We start from the raw sequence: 21,626 nt of genomic DNA, 5'->3' as shown, positions 1-21,626 counted from the left end.
TGTGTCATTTGTCACTTGTAGTTTGGCCCTGAGACTCAGGAATGCTGCTACCATTAAAGATAGCTAATACAGTACTAGGAAAGATGGGGCACAGTTCTGTCTTAGTACGTAACTGTAGGCTGATATGAAAGAGACAAACACCCAGTCTACAGATGAGGCAAAATGAGGTTGTAAAATCTACAAACCTTTTCAGACCCTTGTAAAAACTCCCTACAAATTAAAAAAAAAAAAGCACACCAGGCAAGAAAGGTTGTAGTCTAAACCATTGCAGGAAGTGGTAGCTTTCCACTTACAATGAAGTATGAATATGTTTAAAAAGAAATACCAACAGCCAAAGAGCTGTGCATGACAACAAAGATACTCTCTCTAACTCATCACAGTAAGGCTATGTGCTGCTGCTCATTATGTAGGGCTGCCAGCTGTACAGCATCAAGGCAGCACTTTTCTTTCCACTGTCTTTGTCTTTTTAATTCCTCCCCTCCCCCCATGAATCTGAATTGTATTTTATTTAAATTACATTTCGATCTATTTGTAAGCTGGTTTGGCTCTCCATTGGGGAGATGAGCAGGAGAATAACAGTACAGTCCCAACCAGAGTCACACCCTTCTAAGCCCATGGATTTAGAAGGATGTAACTTTGCTTAGGATGGATTGTTAATGGCTCCACATAGAGACCAATCCTAAGGAGGTCTACTCAGAAGTCCCATTTTTTTTCCTACGCGGCTTACTCACAGCATGTGTTCTCAGGATTGCTGCCTAATTTAGTTGCATGGACTTTGCTTCTAAATTTAATCTTTTATACTAGATTAGGATAACAGAGCTGAAGAACAAATCCAAACACAACTAACCTATTGGCAAGGCCTTTATGTTCTTTCATGATAGCTATGGAAAAAGAAATGCCTGTCAGCTGTTCCCTATCTCAAACCCCTCCACGGTTCAAAACAAGACAACAACATCCAACTAGCTAACCAAGAAAGCAGCTGTAAGCAGTTACGAGAAGCCAGTGTGGAATAACATAGCAGCCGGATCAACCAACCTTCGAGCCCATTGGTCCTCTTGTGCCTGGCAAGCCCATCAAGCCTAAATCTCCCTTTTCACCCTAAAAGGGTCGATAAAGAGTGTTATTTGTTACAGCTGTGGCAAGGTGTCAATAACTGTGATTCGGATGCAGTGACATAGTGGGGACTTACGTGCAAGTAACTGAGCCTTATTTATGACTGTCTCTCAAAATTATCTATTTCTAAGTAATAAATGGCCTTTAGCAGCCAAAAGGACCTACTGCTAACTATACAGTAGGGCTGTCTCAAGCTCTGTTGTCATTGGGTTGCTAGATGGGGTCCAGAATAATACTAGACCCCGGGAAGGGTGTGTGTGGCACTTACAGTTCATGCACAGAGCGTGTTCATACTTCAGCCCCAGTGTGATGATGTCACTACTGGAATTGACATCATTGCACTGACCCAACTTCTGGGCACTCAGGCTGGCTGTCCACTCCTGGGCAATGCTGCGCTGATGGGCTGGCCACTTCTGCCAGCACTGTGCAGGAAGCCAGGCACCTGGCCTGGCTAGCCATTTCCCTGGATTGGTGGCGGCTGGGCAGCTGGGCTGGGCAGGCAAGATGCTTGGAAGCAGGGGGAAGAGGGAGGTGGTGGTGCCAGGTGTCCGGTATTTGGAGAATGTTTCCCCTGACAGTCCACAAAAATATGCACTGTCTGGATGAAAACTGGACACCTGGCAACCCTAACTGCAAAATCTATTTTGCTTCCCCACTTTGAATCCTGTTGCAAGCAGATAAAGGTGGGTTTTGTTCTTTTTTCCAGTTACAACTTTCCCCATTTTCTCCATAATGAATAGTGCAAAGGGAAGAGGTTGCATGCATTGGAGGGGCAGATATGGAGAATTAGTCACAACTGACCCCTGCCCCAGGCAGTGTGATTCTATGGTATAGCATCCTTGAGGGGTTTTCAGAATAGCTTGATGCCCCATTAATACTTATGCTCCAAGTCAGCAGCTGGTACTTAAAGTTGCCAACTCTGGGTTGGGAAACTCCTAGAGATTTGGGGGTGGAGCCTAGACAGAGAAGGGACTGCAGCAGGATATAATGCCACCTCTAAAGCAGCCATTTTCTCCAGGGGAACTGATCTCTGTAGTCTGGAGATCAAGTGTAATTCCAAGAAATCTCCAGGCCCCAGCTGGAGGTTGACAATTGTGCTGGGTTGTCTGGCTCTGCTCCACAGTGCCCCCACCCCCCATTTGCGGTGATCTACCAATGTAATCCACTTAAATTGTTAGTTCGGGCCAATAACCTGGTCAATTAGTTGCACTGGCATCTTAATTTCTTCTGAGCTATATTAATAGTTGACAGACATTGGGCCACTAAGAAATGTTTTCTGGCAGTCATTATAATCTTGAAGTGGCAAAAAGCAATTGTGCTAGGCTTCTTGTCTGCTGTCCTGATTATCATTTGACAAATGGAAACGCTGGCGTCACTATAAAAGCACAGCAGCAGTGCTCTGCAGGGAAGAGATCATCATTCACTCGCCTGTGTTCCCTGTAAAAAAGGCTCTTTTTAGGCCTAGCTGGAAAGTTGGTGGATGGAATCCTCATGCTGGTTTACAACGAAAGGGAGAAAGTTATCAGGAATGAACACATTTTGTGGGGAAGAAACACAGGAGGTTAAAAAACTAACAGTAAAAGAGAGAGAAAAAACATGGGAACTGGTAGGATAAAGTACTTCTGAAATAAAGTTTAAAAGAGAAAGAAGTGTGGAGGTTTCAGGGCCTAACCAAATGACTATCTCAATCTATGGCAACTGGAGGGTGGGTGGGGGGGACAATCAAAGAATTCCATCCTGAACAGGTTTTGAACATTTTAAAAAACATTTTTATTCATTTTACATACTTCATTTATACCACACCTTCTCCCCAATGAGGACCCAAAGTGGCTCTCATCATTCTCCTCTCTTCCATTTTATTCTCACAAGAATCCTGTGCGGTAGCTTAGGCTGAAAAAGCGTGACTGGCCCAATGTTACCCTGCAAGTTTCTACAGGGGGAGTTTTACCCTCTGTTTTCACTGCTCCTTGTACACAGAACACTCCACATGGAACAGAAAAAAATGGGGAAAACCTCCCTCCCGTGCTATTTTGACATGGGGAAATGGCTTGATGGGGGATGGAGAAGCCCCTCCCCCCTGTGGAGGCATTCTGAGGCTGTTTGGGCCTTTCTCATTTATTTTTTTCCCCAAAGCTGCTGTGTGACTGCAGGGAAGCCGAGCTGAGTCTGCCTCAGATGACCAAGTGAAAGAATACTTGATTGATATGCTATCTTGAGATGCTTTTCAAACTCAAAAGAGTCCAACTTATTCCTGACAGAGTAACAACAAACAAGAGCTGACAGCCACAATCTATTTCCACCAGATAGATTAGAAAGCATAATTTTCAGATCCAAACAGGCACTACCAGTGCATGTAATCCTAAACAGAATGACATCCTTCAAAGTCTATTACAGTCAACGGGCATAGAAGAGGGGATCTGTTTAGGATTGTACTGTATGGCTCTTCCCCCCCCCCGTGCCCCATCTTTTGTTTTAATATTATAAGGATGATTATAAAGAATGCTTTAATATTATAAAGAATGCTTTTTCCTAATAGCTACAGTGGCGGGGGAGGGATATGGAAGGATAGCAGAGATGAAGATGGAAAAGTCAATTTATGGTGTCTTTTAACAACTGTGGCATAACAAGATCATATCATTCATGAACAACGTATCCCACTCTGATGCCACTATTATCCATTCTCCAACCACTCCCCCCACCCCCCAGCACATACACTGGAGAAGATATGAAGTTGCAGTTTTTGCACCAGGGCTATTAAAAGAACATAAACTGTTATCCAGACCCGGATCTGATAAATCAGTGGATGCAATCTAATCTTCAGCAACCTGTGTTTTTCTGTCAGCAGTTTCCATCTTCATTGCACCGTTATGGAAATCTGACTGAAACATGATAGATATTAACTTGCCAGCTTATTTTTCAGAAAGCAGGCTGATTTAACATAAGGCAAATCAAGACAAATTTTGCCCCAAGGAAAACTTGGCACTTTAATCTTACCCGAGGTCCCACTGGACCAGGCCACCCAATAAGTCCTGGCATTCCTGGGACTCCTGGAGGTCCTGGTCTGCCCTTCAAAAGAAAGAAAGAAAGAAAGAAAGAAAGAAAGAAAGAAAGAAAGAAAGAAAGAAAGAAAGAAAGAAAGAAAGAAAGAAAGAAAGAAAGAAAGAAAGAAAGAAAGAAAGAAAGAAAGAAAGAAAGAAAGAAAGAAAGAAAGAAAGAATTTCATCACTGGGAGCAGAAAAATTTGAGCATAACAAATTTCAAGTTCCATCAACCTATGGCATCTAACCTTGGAAGTTCTTACAGGTGATAGGACCTTATGGCCAGTGATACACGGGTCATAACAGTTCCTTGCATGCAGTTCATATATAGTTGTATTCTTGTGTGGTATTTTGAACCACTTCAGGGTTTGAAGGAAAAGTGGTCTTATACTTCTTTTAATAACGAGAGTCCCTGATTATATCCTGCAGAGTATTTATTTGGCTTCTCTACTGCACTAATTAAATAAATGAAAGTACTCTTTTTGTGAGATTAAATAGTTGCCATGGCATTAGACAGACAATGGTTTTGAAAATATATAGTATGCAAAGTGCCACATTTTAATTAACTGTAGCAAATCCAAAGTATTCAAAAATCATATTAATTCTTTCTCTCTTGTAGTAGTGTAGAGTATTTGAACTGTCCTGTTCAGCCATAGATTTACTATCTTTAGGCAAGTCACTGAATTGAACCCCCAAGAAGATAAGATTTTGCAAACAGAAGGAAGGAGGATATTTAGCAATATCCCCCTCTCACTACAGACTTCCAACTCTGCCCTTGTGTTGTTCCTGGTGTCTCCTGTGTATAATAGTAGCATTTTGCAGGGGAGAGATTTTAGGCTGCCAGTGGAAGGAGGGATGTGAGGAAGGTTCATGCCACTGACAGAAATTCCTTCCATAAGAGGAAATGTTCTGAGGGATCCAAGCCCATATCTTTTCGGCTCAATTTATGGATCTTACTTAACTGTGGGTTGCTTCTAAGGACTCTTTTCCACTAAAGGAGGAGTCTTAAAGATGTTATAAAATGGAAAAGGGGTTCTTCCACTGGAGAGAGACTATTCACTTGGTGAAATGAAATCCTTCAATCCAGTCTGAAAGAGTATCACTGAGAAGAGACCAAAGTCTTATTTTCCACTGCTCCAGTGGGTGAGACTAGATTTAATGGGCTTAAACTATATAGAAGTGCGGATTTCAGCAGAATATTAGGAGAAATTTTCTGAGGGTAAGAACAGTCTAACAATGAAACCAATCCTGTGTGACAGGGAAGACTTCCCCTTTGCTGGAAGTCTTCAAATAGATGGTTTGACACCCATCTGTTGAAAATGGTCTGGCTTCGACTTTCCTACATTGGACTAGATGGTTTATAGGACCAAATGAATTAATCAACATATAACTATGGTGATGATGATTATGATGATATCCATGTACCAAATGTCAAGATTCTGCTTTAATGTTTCCTGTTGTTAGGACACTGTCGTGATAGAAACCAGATATAACCATTAATTTAGGATGGTTAGAAAATATTTTAGATCTCACTAATACATGAAATGTACGAACACGTGAACCTCTCTTATACTGAATCAGACCATTGTTCTATCAAGGTCAGTATCGTCTATAGACAGCAGCTGTCCAGCGTCTCAGGTGGAGATCCTCCACATCACCTGCTACCTGATCCTGATGCCAGGGATTGAACGTGGGACCTTCTGCATGCCAAACAGATGCTCTACCACTGAGCCACAGCCCCTCCTTGAATCTAAGAATATGTATCTAAGTTACAAAAATGAGATATGGATGTTTTTGTAAGATAGGATTATATTTATAAATTATTGGAAGAGTGGTTGTAAAAATATTCCAAATATTCCTTTCGAAACAATACGTTTTGCAATTCTATGATATGAGATTTCTTTTTCATTTATAGTTCAACAATTATTTTCAAAGTATACTTTCCACAGACATATCAGTAAGGTAAGTTCTCTGCACTGCCCAGGATAGGGACCATAGTAGTAACAGAGCACATATTCAGCATGCAAAGAATCCCAAGTTCAGTTCCCAGCAGGGCTGGGAGTGAGTTCTACCCAAGGCACAAGATAGCTGCTCTCTGTCTGATGATACTAGGCTCTATGGGTCAATTGACTCATCCAAAGGCATCTGTATATGTTTAGGTGTGCTTTGAGGTATATAATTGGTGAACCCTCCTGTACACCAGCAGAAGACACACTTTATCAGATTAAACCTCACCAGATTTGGACAGACTACAACAGTGCAATCCTAAACAGAGTTACACTTTCTAAGCCCACTGACTTCAACAGACATGTAATTCTGCCTAGGATTGCACTGAAAGCTACTATGGCATGTGCAAACCCTTGTGTGCATTCAGAGCATGTGACATCTATATGCACAATTATTCCTACTCAAAAGCACCTTACAGGTGGAATTTTGTAACGTGTAAAGTCCCTGGTACTGATGAAGTGGCCCCCTGTGATCCAAATGTCTTAATCAAATTTTTCATAATTATGTCATAGTGCCATGTTTGCATTAAATGCAGGGGAATGCTATTGAAATAAACGATACAGACGAATGCAATTATGTATTCCCAAATTCTATCCTATACTAGGCAGTAAAGTATTTTTATTTCGTTTTGGGGAATATTTATTTATTTATTTATATTCTGCCTCTCTCATTGTGACTCAAGGCAGATTACCTCAAACAACAATTACACCACACAATATCAAGGGTTTTATGTAATTTGTCTCTTACCTTTCTTCCTGGTCTGCCAATTTCCCCCTGTTGGAGGAAAGAATATATCAGACCCACAAAAGCCTATTCATAATTTAGGATGTTCATTTGGTCAGAGTTGACATAGTAAACAGGTACTACTGAAACAGACCCACCATAACAGTTATTATTATTATCATTGCTGTTGTTTGTTTGTTTGTTTGTTTAATTTATAGCCCGCCCACCCCGAGAGCAGGCTCAGGGCGGGTTACAGCAGTGGATAAAATTACAGTACGCCGACAATAAAATCACAACCCCTTTCCCTCCACACCATACATATAAAGAGAGGGTGGAGGTGTAAATTTATAACTCAACTCTAGTTCATCATATGTGGGGGGGGGGAGATGATCATATAGCTCCCCCGCTCAAGAATAATCTGTGTTTCTGAAATAAACAGTATTTTCCTTTCATATCAACCAGACTGCACATTTATTTATTTGATATATATCTATGTGCCTATCTTCTGCCATTGCACTCAAGGTGATTTATAAAATCAAAGTTATCAGTCCACTCCTGATACTTACTTTTTCCCCTTTTGGTCCTTTCACACCAGGAATACCTTGCGGCCCCTAAGAAAGAAACAATACTTTTCATGAACTATATCTATTATTTTGCTTACCACAACACATGTACTTAGTAACCTGAGCCAGTAATTAATCAGAAGATTTTTTTGTTCTTTCAAAACAAAATACCAAAATACACTTTTCAGTTTCTCAGATCTTGATTGCACATCATACTCAGTTTATGAGTGTTTAGATCTGTCCACTGTCCTTGTCTGATTTCATTTTCAGCTTTTCAGTTACAAGCACTTCAAGACCAGTAGGATGAGATGAAGAGTCCCAGTAGCAGGTGAAACACAGTTGAGCGATATAATGGAAATAACAAGCAAAGCGATCAGAGATCAGAGCAAAAGTAATTCAATATTAGGAAAGAAGATGAAACTCTAAGAATGAGAAAATTGGAAAAGTTCAACACATTTAGATAAATCTTGTGGTGCAGAGATCTTACAATTATATTATTTCAGAGAGTTTTTTTAAACTGTTAACTGTTAAACTGTTTTAAACTGTTTTAAACTGTTTGAACCTTTACACAAGCAAACTGATCCCCACATCAAAAGAAGCTGTTTGCATCTCCATATCAAAGGAGTTGTTTACATCCCTCCTCTCCTCCCCCCTCCCCTCTCCTCTATATTTGACCATTTTCTGCCCTCCATGCATCTGACGAAGAGAACTGTGGTTCTCGAAAGCTTATGCTACAATAAAATTGGTTAGTCTTAAAGGTGCCACTGGACTCTTTTTGTTTTAAACTGTTAAACTGTTTAAACTGTTAGGGAGTGACTATGAGGAGGAAAACATGCAAATTTTGTCCTTCTACTTGCAATATTATCAAAGGAATTCTGAATTGTGTGATTTGTTCAAGTATATATGTGCATCAGTCCTAAAATAAATAAAAACAGGTTATAACAGGATCCTTTATAACAGCTTAGAGCGTTATGAACAACACTGGAAACATGATCTCTTATTAGAGCAATATATATGGGGGAAGTAGGGTTGTATTTTGAAAATTCTGTTCTGTAGTGAAAAGCTAGTTGAAGCCTGTCTGTCTAAAGCTTAGATTTTGTGCCTTCAAAGGAGAGAGCCAATAAGCAGTTTACAGCTACAGGACTTCTCAGGAGCTTCTCACAAACGATTACAAGATTTATCTCTTCAGTGTCATTCCCCCCACCTCTTCCTCCTTCCTTCCCATTATGGTCCTTCCTTCCTTTCTCTTTTATGACATCTTTGGAACCTGTAAGAATTCTACCTCATTTGCGATAGGACAGTAACAAGATTTCAACCTGACAAACTTGTAGTAATTTAAGCCCTTTTCAGATGAAACGACCACATCCACATGTGCCGGGAACCCACCAATAGGAATGTGATACTCCCAATACTGTCATTTTGTATGAATACGGTAATGGGTGGAGTTTCCATGTGTGTACAGTTTTGATGCAAAAGTATCAAAGTTGTATTCCCATGGAAAATTCACACATTGCCTTATTTATGTGAAATGATGACTGCATGTATTGGGACCATCATGGGTAGTGTCCATTTCTCTTGGTGGGCTCCCTCTACACATGGCTGTAACAACTAAAAAGTACAATGGTTAGAAGGTAAAGCTACTTATGGAGGTGATAAGGCAAATTGAGCAGATGACTCAATATTAAAATATTCCAACCTGCAATATTTCATTGTAGTCATACCATGATCACACAAACTAGAAGAGCACAAAGTTATACTATTACTTATTCTTTTTATTTTTTTCATGTATATTAAATGGTTCTGTCAAGAGGTCACTTTTGCCCTAAGAAGTAAAGAAAAGAACCTTTCCTGAAACACTTTTCAGTAATTTATAATTAAAAATCCAGGTAAGTTTCAGCTGTATTTCATGTAACTTTGATATACGGAGCGTCCCGGCGTAGCGCTAAATGTTCGCTAAACACCCGGAAGTGTAGCGTCTTTCTAGCGCGATTCAGAAATCGCGCTAGAAAGACGCTACACTTTTGGGTGTTTAGCGAACATTTAGCGCAACACCGGGACGCTCCGTGGGTGTGTGGATTCAGCCATAATCAGTCAACTAATTAGTTTAAATCAATGTGGTCGAAACTCTGGCCAAAGTATTAATATTTGTTGTTGTGTTGGGCTTTGATGACTATCACGATTAATATAACGAAAGTGTCTTGCGGCATCTTTGACTAACAAATTTATTGTCACGTGAGCTTTCTGGCTGAGGAAAACTCAGGCCACAAAGAAACCATCAGTCTTGTTACTTTAGCTGCAGCAGACTAACACAGCTTATCACCTCCACCCTACCAAGGCCGTCGTCACACGGGCTTTTATTTAGCGCTAAAAAGGCGCTTAAATGGTGCCATTTCCCGGCAAAAACCCACCTTGAAGCGATTTCCTCATTGCTATTTTTTGCTTGATAGTTGCGATATTTTGCGCCTCAGTGTGAATGCCTCACATCGATGTATTTCGCCTCGCAACGTCCTATGCCCTCCCTTCAATCCCAGAATCCATTTCTTCCTGCGACTCCCCTTTTTTTTATTTTATTATGTCCTTATAACGCCATAACGACATAACACAATGCAAACTTTCTGCTGAAGTAAAAATGACTCAATTGCCATGGCAGAGTCTTCAGCGATGGGGATCACGTCAGACAGGGAGTTTTCTGTGGGCAAAGGGCTATTTATATAATTTCAAAGTTGGAAAAACAAAAGGGTCGTAATGTTTATATGCTGTTAATCCGTTATAGCGGAATTAAACGCCAGAATAATTAAAAAAAAGGGGGGAGGAGCTGCTTCTGTGCGGTTAGAGAGAACAGAACAGAGTGCTTCGGTGTGGACAGCTGGTGGCGCGAAGAGCCGTTAGGTGACCCAAAGAAACGTTACTGTGCCGATAACAGGTAGGACGCTATATGCTGTAAATTTAACGGAAGAGATGCCCGTGTGACGACGGCCCAAGTTGCATCATAATTAACATAATTGCTTTTTTAATTAAAAAGAAAATTAATGACTAGAACAAAGCATTGCCAGTTTTCTGTTGGCACCAGGCCTTTCAAAGTCCAACCCAGTTAGAATGCTGTTAGAGCATTCTACTATAAACATTTTTTAAACGTCATTTGTTTTCTTTTGGTAGCAATGATCACCACCACAGAATTTGCCTGAAAGTGTATATAAAGAATACTCTCTGGAAGATAACAGTGGTTTCAACAAAGCACTGATCAAGACAAGAAGCTTGGACTATGGAACATAGGATGCATTTTTACAAGATTCAGTATTTTAATTGTCTAAGATATATCCAGAATTGCTCACCACTGAGTACAATGACCAAAAGTACAATGACCAAATGATTGTCATATAAGTACTCTCATGGGAGAGAAATTGCCTTCCCAGCAAACTTTTCCTTCCTTCCTTCCTTCCTTCCTTCCTTCCTTCCTTCCTTCCTTCCTTCCTTCCTTCCTTCCTTCCTTCCTTCCTTCCTTCCTTCCTTCCTTCCTTCCTTCAATGTACGTCCCTCTGACTCCCTCTGGGATCCTGTCCAAAGCATCCTATGTAATTTAACCAAAACTAACCTGGGGGCCTGGAGGTCCTGGAGGGCATACAGATTCTACACATGGAGATTGTGATATCTGGAGCATTTGACACCAGTTTTTCATATCCAGAGGAACCAACATCTAAGAAATTAAAAATGAGAAATTCTAAATGTCGTAATGGAAGAATAAACCTTTTATTAGGCATATTGTTTGACAATTTATATTCACACCCTTGCAAAAGTCATGAGGATATTTATTCATCCTTACTGTTCTTCGCCAATCAGTTCTGTCTCAAAGTCTCCTTAGGTAGCATGCGGTCTAAATCAATTCTCTTCGTAGCACAATTTGCAAGTGGTTTTATGTGGGTAGCCATGTTGGTATGCAGTAGAACAGCAGAGTCCAAAGGCACCTTAGAGACCAACAAGATGTTCAGGGTATGAGCTTTCAAGAGTCAAAGTCCCCTCTCAGAAACAAGGCGGAATGTCCGACAACACAATCACTGGACTTTTTTTTTTGAAAGTTTTTTTTATTTTTCAATATCTAACATACAAAACTACAATAACAGTAACTACAAAAGACTACAATAGCACAAGGGAAGGGAAAGAAGGGAGAAAAAAGAGAAGGGAAAAGGGGGGTGGAAAAAAGGGGAAGGTAACCTACAAACACTAAACACTACACTTCAATGCTTTCCCTTCATACCGCCATAATAAAAAAATAGCTTAATAAAGTAGTGATGGAGTGGTTGATCATACAAAATACAAATTACAATTCAAATTAAATCTTTTCCCCTCCCCTGGGCCTCGGGCGCAGTTCTCTCTGAGCAGCTACAGCCGCAGCGCTCGTTGCCTCCCCCCTCCCTTCAGGCTTCGGATCCTCTTCTTTTTGCTTGGTGTCTGGCCCAAATTCTGGATTTTTATCCACAAAATCCCTTAGCTGATCTTCCGAATTACTCTTGTAAGCTTGATCTTTATAACTAAACCCGATTCCTTCCGGGAGTAGCCATTTGTACTTTATGTCACGTTCCCTCAAAAGAGCTGCCAACTTCTTGTACTTAAATCTTCTCTTCCGAACTAAAAATGGAACGTCCTTCAATATCTTGACTTTATTTCCCAGAAAGTCCAACTCCGCATTGTATGAATTATATAGGATACTGTCCCGGACCCTCCTAGATGAAAACTCAATAACAATCTCACAAGGCAGCTGCCGCTTCATTGCATATTTTGAAGATGCCCGACGGACTCCCAAAATGGCGCTTTTCACTTCTTCTTTAGTTGCCCTCTCGGGTGTCGCTAAAAGCTCCGATGCGAGATCCCACAAATCCTCGTTTTCCTCCTCTTTAACATTCTGGAGACGCAAAATGGTCTGTGTTCGCTCCACTTGCAGTCCGATCAGCTGGTTTTCCACCAACTTTAGCTCCCTGTTCGTTGCTCTCATAAGTGACGCACTTTCCCGGGCAGACTTCTCTGCCCCCCCCCGCTGCTTCTTTAATGGCTTTCACATCGCTCTCAATTAAGCCCACCCTTTGATCTGTTTCATTCAGCTTGTCAACAAAGGGTTTTATGGCTTCCACGACCGATCTTTTCACCAGTTCCTCGAGTGTCTCGCCCCTCTGCAAGGCAGCCGTAACTGACTTGCCAAGAGCAGGACTCTGCTTTTTCGCTGCCATTTTAGGGGGGGGGGGAACCGCCAATCTTCCGAGACTCTGCGAGGGGGGAAAAATCCGAGTCTTCTAACCTTCAGACCCCACCGCTCCTCACATGTGCTTGTAGTAACAGAAGGGATTCGCTTACTTGTAGGCTTTTGCCTAATCCTGTTCCTTGCCGTTTTCCATGGCCCGGCAGCTCACTAGGTGCCACGCTCGTCTGCCGGCCTCCATAGGGACAAACGGGCGATTTACCCCCTGCCTCGATCTGTCAGAGGGCTCTTCCCGCCGCGCCCCGGACTCAGACTCCCTCCCTGAGAGTCTGGGGGCTAACCTTTGCAGATCAGCCGCCCGGCCAGGCGGCTCGGCCGCTTCTTCCCGGACCTGCCGAGAGGAGCGTCCGACATGGCCACGAAAATGAAAACGAATCACAATCACTGGACTTAACAACACCAGTTATACCATCTCAAGTTCATTCACGTTCTTCTTTCAATGCTGTATATGCTATTAAATGTCAGTAATGCCCTTCCACTCTTTACATTGGACAAAAAGGTCAGTCTTTACACAAAATAATAAATGGGTGTAAATCTGACATTAATAATCACAACTCTCAAAACCAGTGGGAGAACATTTTAATCTTCCAGGACATTCTATTGTTGACCTAAAAGTAGCTGACCACAAAGAAAAAGAAAGAAAGAAAGAAAGAAAGAAAGAAAGAAAGAAAGAAAGAAAGAAAGAAAGAAAGAAAGAAAGAAAGAAAGAAAGAAAGAAAGAAAGAAAGAAAGAAAGAAAGAAGATTCTTTACAAGGTCAGAACAATGGAACCCCTGGGGCTGTATAGAGCCATAGGATTCTTATCTCATTATAAATGCTTATTTTTGCTCTAATCAAGCTGCAGTGTATCCTTAAATCTTGACTCCCTTCTTTGTTTCACCCCTCAGGCTCAGAGATCTCCATTCCTCCTTAACAACAACAACAACAACAACAACAACAACAACAACAACAACAACAACAACAACATTCAGTTTAAATACTGCCCTTCAGGACAACTGAACACACACTCAGAATGGTTTACAAAGTATGTTATTATTATCCTCACAACAATCTCCCTGTGAGGTGGGCGGGGCTGAGAGAGCTCCGGAGAGCTGTAACTGACCCAAAGTCACCCAACTGGCTTCAAGTGGCGGAGTGAGGAATCAAACCTTGGCCGTCGTCACACGGGCTTTTATTTAGCGCTAAAATGGTGCTATTTCCCGGCAAACACCCACCTTATTCCAACACTGTAGCGATTTTCTCTCTTCTGCTTTGTGCTTGATAGTCACGCTATTTTGTGCCTCAGTGTGAATGCCTCACATCAATGTATTTCGCCTGGCAACGTCCTATGCCCTCCCTTCAATCCCAGAATCCATTTCTTCCTGCAACTCCCCTTTTTTTTATTTTATTATGTCCTTATAACGCCATAATGACATAACACAATGCAAACTTTCTGCTGAAGTAAAAATGACTCAATCGCCATGGCAGAGTCTTCAGCGATGGGGATCACGTCAGACAGGGAGTTTTCTGCGGGCAAAGGGCTATTTATATAATTTCAAAGTTGGAAAAACAAAAAGGTCGTAATGTTTTGCTCTAACGGAATGTTTATATGCTGTTATTCCGTTATAGCGGAATTAAACGCCAGAATAATAAAAAAAAATGGGGAGGAGCTGCTTCTGCGCGGTTAGAGAGAACAGAACAGAGTGCTTCGGTGTGGACAGCTGGTAGCGCAAAGAGCCGTTAGGTGACCCAAAGAAACGTTACTGTGCCGATAACAGGTAGGACGCTATATGCTGTAAATTTAACGGAAGAGATGCCCGTGTGACGACGGCCCTTGTTCTCCGGATTAGAGTCCCACTACTCTTGTCTTAACCACTACACCAAACTGGCTCTCCTTGTATTTGAAGAAGGCAGCTTTGACTCTCAAAAGCTTATAGCCTGAAAATCTTGTTGTCTCCAAGGTGCCACTGGACTCAAATCCAATTTGCAAATAGCAAATGCTTCCATAGTTGCTTTGTCCATACACTCGCAAGTACATGACATTGTAACGTAGACTATGAGAATTTCACTATAATGTTATTCATTGGATATGCATTTGTCACAAGAAGCTAAGGGCCGATTCCAGACAGCCCTCTGCATTCCGAAACGTCACGCGTCGTCGCGCGGAAAATGTGATATTTTGCGTTTTCCGCACGACAACGCACGACGTTTTGGAATGCAGAGGGCCGTCTGGAATCGGCCAAGTTCTGCTCCTTGTAGAGTCAGATCAGACTGCAGATAAACACAGACTGTAAATAAAATTAATTCATCTCTCAAACCACAATTATAGCACATATTTTAGAGAAAGCAGGAGAGACCTTAGTTATCCCCATCACAAATGAACCATGATTTATGGCGAGCCATAACTGTTTGATGGTTACATACAAATGCAAATGTAGTGGGTCAGATCCTACCACTCTGGTGTCTTCCTCTGATGCAAAAGGCAGCACCTTGGAAGAGGCTCTTCTCTTGCATTAAATTGCAGTGCTGCTATGAATTGAATGGAGTGGTAGGATCAAATCCAGCATTGTGCCTCTGATTGATACGCAAGATCATCGCTGATTACCCCAAAACTTTTCTATAGGAAACTGCAAGCATCATTTAGGGCCACTTGAATCTCCCAGCATGAATTGAAAAGAAGGGAAAATTACACTATGACCAATCTTTTACTAATCAAATTAAGTAGGTAAATATATCTGATGTGGTAACTGGTCAACATGAAAAATGTTTGATATTATGTACTCTTGGCATAGCTTGTCCAGCTCTTAATTCTCAGACTGCTCATGCAGATTTTTATGGAAATCCATCATAGGACATCAGTTCATTTACTGGACACAATGTATAGTCTACATTTTGACACAGTACAGTGTGACTCGTAGGGTGAGTACAGAGCAGTATAAAAGGAAGACAGAAGAGCTTGTTTTGTTTAACCTTTGGTCATTTTCCTTCACTTGCAGTAAATTGCCAGTAAACTACAGCATGAGGTGAGGCTAGAGATACATTAAAACTAACGTCATATAAAGAAATGGGAAGAACGCCAATAAATGTGACACCATACAATGGATTTCTACAAGAATCTCTAAGAAGCTGGGCAGAATCACAGAATAATTTGCCAAAAAAAACCCTGGGTTACCTTGGTATTCCAGTCATCGGAGAGACATGTCACAACAAAATTTGGGTAAGATTCTTCTTTCTTTGAACTTTTTTTGTATTTTTTTAATATTCAGAAATATAGGGCCTATGGTGTTTTGTTTTGCACAGCTTATTGAAGCTGACTGTGGAGAAATGACAGTAAGGACCTAAAATGGCAATACTTAATAGATGACCCAAATATGATTTATCTGGGTGCATACCTGTGAATCCTACCCTTATCCTCAATTCTACATCTTGTTAGTACATTTATCCTGAAGTTTTATGCATGAGTTATGCCCATGGGGCAAGGATAAGATTGCTACTGGTACTCTGCCATAAAAAAATGCCTCAGCATCAGAACGGTAACTCCAGCACCAGCAGGATGTTCTCTCTAGCTGGCAGTGCCCTGCTAGCACAAACAGCAAAAATGGAGCACAAATAGAGAGTGCTAGGACTTAGCTGGTATAATATTATATAATATTATAATATTATACCTGCAAAATAACTGAGGTGACACAAAAGCGGAACCCTTTCCATTGAAGTCAACAGATAGAAATGATAGACTAACAGCCTCCTTCCTATCACTATTACTGATACTTTGTTTCTTTATTACCTCTCTCACTGAGATTCAAGGTGGGTTACATAACAGAAGTCAGTACAATCAACAGAATGAGGAGACACAATAAACAATGTAATAGGGTTAGGATTTTAGAAATCTGTAAGACGTCATCATAAGCATTAAACATGACATATTAAACAACACAAAACATATTACAGAAGCAGAAATATAGCAAGATAAAAACATGTAGCAACAGATAATACATGTTAGTAGTATAGTCATGATTGAATCGTTTTGTTATAGGCCATTTTCACACGTCTTACCGGCTCCAGTACATCGCACAAAGCTCCTGTAAGGACAGCGTCTTCCTGATGCGATTTCCCGATTCTCGCGCGAAATCACGCCAGGAAGACGCTGTCCTTGCAGGAGCTTTCCGCAACGTACCAGAGCCAGTAAGATGTGTGAAAACGGCCATAATGTAGCATTATTCCTTTATTAAAATGAGCTACTGTATAGTTCTGTTTCATATAGTTTGCAGAAAGCCAAAAGTGTGGCAGCCTTCCTGACCATCTCAGGCAGGGCTTTCCATAGGAAGGAATGCACAGAGGATGCGTGTGAATGGGCAGTTGTGGATCTTGCCCATTTGGAGGGTGGCAGCTGTACAAGGCTCTGTTCAGACAAGTGAAGTTGCAGTGGTGGAGCAGAGGAGGAGAGACAACCCTGTAGTTATGGAGGAAAGAACCCCAAATGAAGCTTTGTCATTATGTTTTTGTATGACTAAGTTGTGTACTGGGAGAATGGACTATGTACCTTTCGTGTGGATAAGGCAACACTTATATTTTCTAGCTGTGGAACATTCAATAAAAAACCCAGATTTGTTGTGGGTGCACATTCCCATGCACCAAAGCTTGAAAATATGTGGGTTTCCCTGGTCACACAAAATGGCAATAGCAAGTATTAGGAGGGTCACACAGGTAGCAATACCATGAGATAGAAATGCCAAAAATACAATGTCTGAAAAGGACTCAGCTCTGCAGCCAGTCATGGCACAAACTAGCAGTCAGTAAAATCCAGGCACAGAACGTTCTTCTCAGACATCAAGGTACATAGCATGGGCCACATCACTCAGTTCTCATGTCCATGGAGCTTAAAGCACATGAGCAGAAACCTCATAATGGGTTCTGGTGAGAATTCACGTTGCGCAAATGGCAAAGGCTCACAACAAACACTTGTCTGTGTAGAACCTTTATAAGATTTCTGTGAAAAGGATTTCCAGTTCCAGCGCTACAGCTAGTACAATAAGAACAAGCAAGGACAGAGGGTTCTATCTTTTTATGAGATTCTTAAATATCCTCCATTCCTGACTTCAAGTACCCCATAATGTTTAAAACACAGGGGGGGGGAGAATGTCTTCTCCCACTACTCTGAAATATATTGCCCAATGCAAAGGAAAAAAACAGATTAAAATATCAAACTTAATTAATTAAAATAGTATTATGAGTCTAGGAAGGCCTAACAGAACGAGGAATGGTTTAAACAACTGTAAAATGAATAATAATTGCAACATTTTAGCATGTAATCTATCACGGGCTGCTTCCACATTGAGGATTTCCCACATTTCAGCCACTGACTGTTAGGGTTGTCATATGGGGTCTGGCCTAATAACGGGCCTCAGGAAGACAGGAGGGGACTTACCCTTCACATGTGTATACTCCCTGAGTGGCATGATGACATCACTGTAGGAACTGATGTCATTCCACCAACCCCTCCACATCCGGGTGCCACTCCTGGGTGGTGCCGTGCAGCCATAGGAGGCTGCTCAGGCTCCCAGGCTTGTTGGCTGCTCCTGGGTGCCACTGTGCTGCTGCAGGAGACCAACTAGGTTCAACACCCAGACAGGGCTGGCTGGCTGCTCATAGGCAGCACAGCACCGATACAGGAGGCTGGGCAGCCAGGCCGAGCAACTGACAGGGGAGAAGCTAGACCTGGGCAAGGTGTCCAGATGTCCCAAATACCAGGCCCAAACTGGACACATGGCAACCCTGCTGACTTAGGATTGCCAGGTCCCTTCACTCTCCCGGCGGAAGATTGGGACGCTGGCTCTTACCTCCCCTCCTTCCTCTCATCTTCCTCTCTCTTGCGCACGCAGCACACGCTCCCAGCTGGCACGATGACGTTACTTTCAGGAAGTGACATCATCACGCGGGTCAAAGGGTGGTCTGGGAGCGATCCCACGCTCACCAAAGGGCTGAATCACCTCCCGCAGGGCCCGATTCGGTCCAAAATGGGACTGCTGTGGAGTGTGGGAGCATGCTGTGCCACCCAGGGGTGCACTGCACCACCAGGGAGGTGCCCTGGGGGTTGCACCCCCCACTGGCCAGGTAAGTGGGGGCGGGGGGTGGGAGTAGGCGATCCCTCACCCAGGGCAGGGGAATGTCAAGACTATGCTGACTGCTTTTTCATGTTTCCACATGACATCATTGTATATTTATGCACAGAGTGGGATTGCCAGTCCCCTGCTCCCACCCTCCAGCCCTTGCCCCTGCTTACCTGGCCAATGAGAGAACAGGTGGGGAACACACCTCCTGGGGTGCGCTCCTGGATGGTATAGCGCTCTCCCACTTACTGCAGTGGTCCGATCTGGGTCCCAAATGGGCTAAATTGGGCCTGTTTAGGGCCTAAATTAGCCCACTTTGAAGCACAGGAGCTCTCCAGAGCCCTCCTTGCAGCACTCTCGCACTCAACAATGGGCTGAATCAGGCCCATTTGGGGTCGAAATTGGCCCACTGCAAAGCACGAGAGCAGTGCTGGGAGGTCCCTGGAGAGCTCCAGCACTTCACAATGGGACAATTTAGGCTGTGGAGTGTGGGAGCGCTTCCAGGGTTGGTACGAGGTTCTGCACAATGACATCACGTCCTAGAAGTGATGTCATTGTGCAGCCCAGAAGCACGCACAGAAACATCTACAAAGGTGAGTGCCAGGTTTCCTGCCTCCTGCCCTGAGGGGGAGGGGACCTGGCCACCCTAGTACAGACTGTTAACCTCCTGTTCTTTATACACACACACACACACACACACACACACCAAAACTACTTTATTTTAAATCTGTAAAAAGCCAGTATTTCCTGATCAGGATGTAGGTCAATCCTCTCCGATCCTACCTTTCCTCCAGGGCTCTGAACCAATCCTTGTGATTTAAGCCTTGTACAAATCCAAGTGATTTCCAACCAATCAGAACCCCTAGAAATGCACTGTTTGGGAGGGGATGAGCCAGTTTCAACTTAGGAAGGGAAAAGAGACACATTACCCCAAAGACAGGGATTTTATTTTTTAGCTAGGATTTGGGGTCATATTAGGGAAGGAAACTTTCAGTAAAATAAATAAGCACCCTGTTAAGGGCCTGTCAAGTCTAACGTTCTGTGTATAGGTTCTATGACCAGGATCTCTGTGAGTTAAAGGATCAGCCCACAACTTGAGTGGTAAGCCTGTTGGCTGTGGTAAAAGGGTTACAGAGAAACCTTGAATGCTGAGGAACTATGTCTGGAGAAAATGGAATCAAATCTCCCCACAGTGTTTCTGTTTAATAACTAAGGCACAGTTTTAATAAGCCCTGGGAGAAAAGCTTATAATCTCTGGGGAGTGAAGCTGAGAGCAGTTGTACATTCCATGCTGATTATTCCACAACAAAACCTTTAACTTGTCATAAAATAAATATTTGTTAAGTCCCATCTGTGTCTGTCAAGTTAAAATAGCTAAGAAAAAGGGGGGTTATACAATGAAGTACCACATTGTTCCTTTAGGGTCACAAATAAGAAACCATGACTAAAAACTGAGAGAAAACAGACTTCCCTGGGCTGTCTGGAATCTCTGTTTCAAGGGTGATTTCACACAATTGCATTAGCAACTAGACTAACATAGAAAATCATCCTGGTGTGGAAACAGCTATGGAAATCAATGGGATTAGAAGGGCAGGACTTTTTTTCAGAAGGAACGCAGTGGAACGGAGTTCCAGCGCATCTTGAAAATGGTCACATGGCTGGTGGCCACGCCCCCTGATCTCCAGACAAAGGGGAGTTTAGATAGCCCTCTGCGCAGTGGTGCGGAGGGCAATCTAAACTCCCCTCTGTCTGGTGATCAGGGGGCGGGGCCACCGGCCATGTGACCATTTTCACCAAGGGCGATTTAAACTTTTAAAAACTCCCCCCTTGTTCCAGCTGACCCAAAGTGACATCATTGTGCGGTCCTGAGTTCCATCACTGAGTTCCACCACCTCTTTTCCCAGAAAAAAAGCCCTGTAGAAGGGTATAACTGAGTTTAGGATTACATTGGAATCCTAGTTGTAGAACTAAGGTAATGCGATCCTAAATCAAATCCTCAAATCACCAGTTCCCTAACACTATTCAGTATAAGGGAATGTGTCAAAATGACAAATTCTATTGGTACAAAAATCAGAATATGAATCAACACAGGGCTTTTCATAGCAGACAGCATGTTAGAAGAAGCATTGCCTCCTGTCTGTGAGAAAAGATAGCACTTGCTCCCTGATTAACCAGGGCACATTTTTTCAAGCAACCAGAAGTTTTTGTATTGATTAATTCAACCAATTAATTGACTATACATGGTAGCCCTATAAAATTATAACTCCTGTCACCAGGCTGTGTATTACTTTTTACATGGAAAAATAGTTTCTTAAGATGCTATAATGCTGTCATTACAGGAAACAGAAATTATTTGAAGCTATACTTACGGAGTTCCATCCCAGTTTGAAGTATGGTGGAGGAAATAATGGAGGGGGTGGTGGAGGGGGAGGGACAAGGAAAGAGCAGACTCTGTTATTATTAATCCGTTTCTTCTGTTCCAAGCAAGGGAGGGCTGTTTGAAAGAAATACTTCTATTAACTACAGGCTAAGAATGGATTAACTGAGTCTTTCAAAACTGCAGCAGAAGCCTCAAGCAGAATAGAATTCAGCAGAAGCACACTCAAACAAAAAGGCCTAGCAAGGATGAGAACACTGACCAAAAAAGTTGAAAAGAAAAAAAAGGACAGGGAACAAAGAATCTCCTTGCTGCATATTTTATGGATTATAATAATAAGGGAAATCATATCAAATAAGACAGCACATTTCATTCATTCACATTTTAGCATAGATCAAGATGGGCAGCTGTGTTAGTCTGTCTGTAGCAGTAGAAAAGAGTCAGAGTCCAGTATTACCTGTAAGACTAACA

The 21,626-nt window shown here is 42.2% G+C and overlaps 1 protein-coding gene across 1 annotated transcript in view; it reads right to left on the bottom strand.

The window, feature by feature from the left end:
- COLQ (collagen like tail subunit of asymmetric acetylcholinesterase) overlaps window positions 1-21,626 on the bottom strand; it is a 66,602-nt gene that overhangs the window by 30,817 nt on the left and 14,159 nt on the right. Inside the window, exons 2-7 of the mRNA XM_054991532.1 lie at window positions 21,148-21,272; window positions 11,037-11,138; window positions 7,448-7,492; window positions 6,906-6,932; window positions 4,108-4,179; window positions 1,036-1,098 (exon numbers count right to left, since the gene is read on the bottom strand). Coding sequence (XP_054847507.1) covers window positions 1,036-1,098; window positions 4,108-4,179; window positions 6,906-6,932; window positions 7,448-7,492; window positions 11,037-11,138; window positions 21,148-21,272 — 434 coding nt within the window. The remainder of the gene's footprint in view (window positions 1-1,035; window positions 1,099-4,107; window positions 4,180-6,905; window positions 6,933-7,447; window positions 7,493-11,036; window positions 11,139-21,147; window positions 21,273-21,626) is intronic.

Source organism: Eublepharis macularius, chromosome 11 (assembly GCF_028583425.1).
Source record: "Eublepharis macularius isolate TG4126 chromosome 11, MPM_Emac_v1.0, whole genome shotgun sequence".
Classification (NCBI taxonomy): domain Eukaryota; kingdom Metazoa; phylum Chordata; class Lepidosauria; order Squamata; family Eublepharidae; genus Eublepharis; species Eublepharis macularius.
Note: the sequence above shows the minus strand (reverse complement) of the source record. Positions and strands in the feature narration are given on the sequence as shown.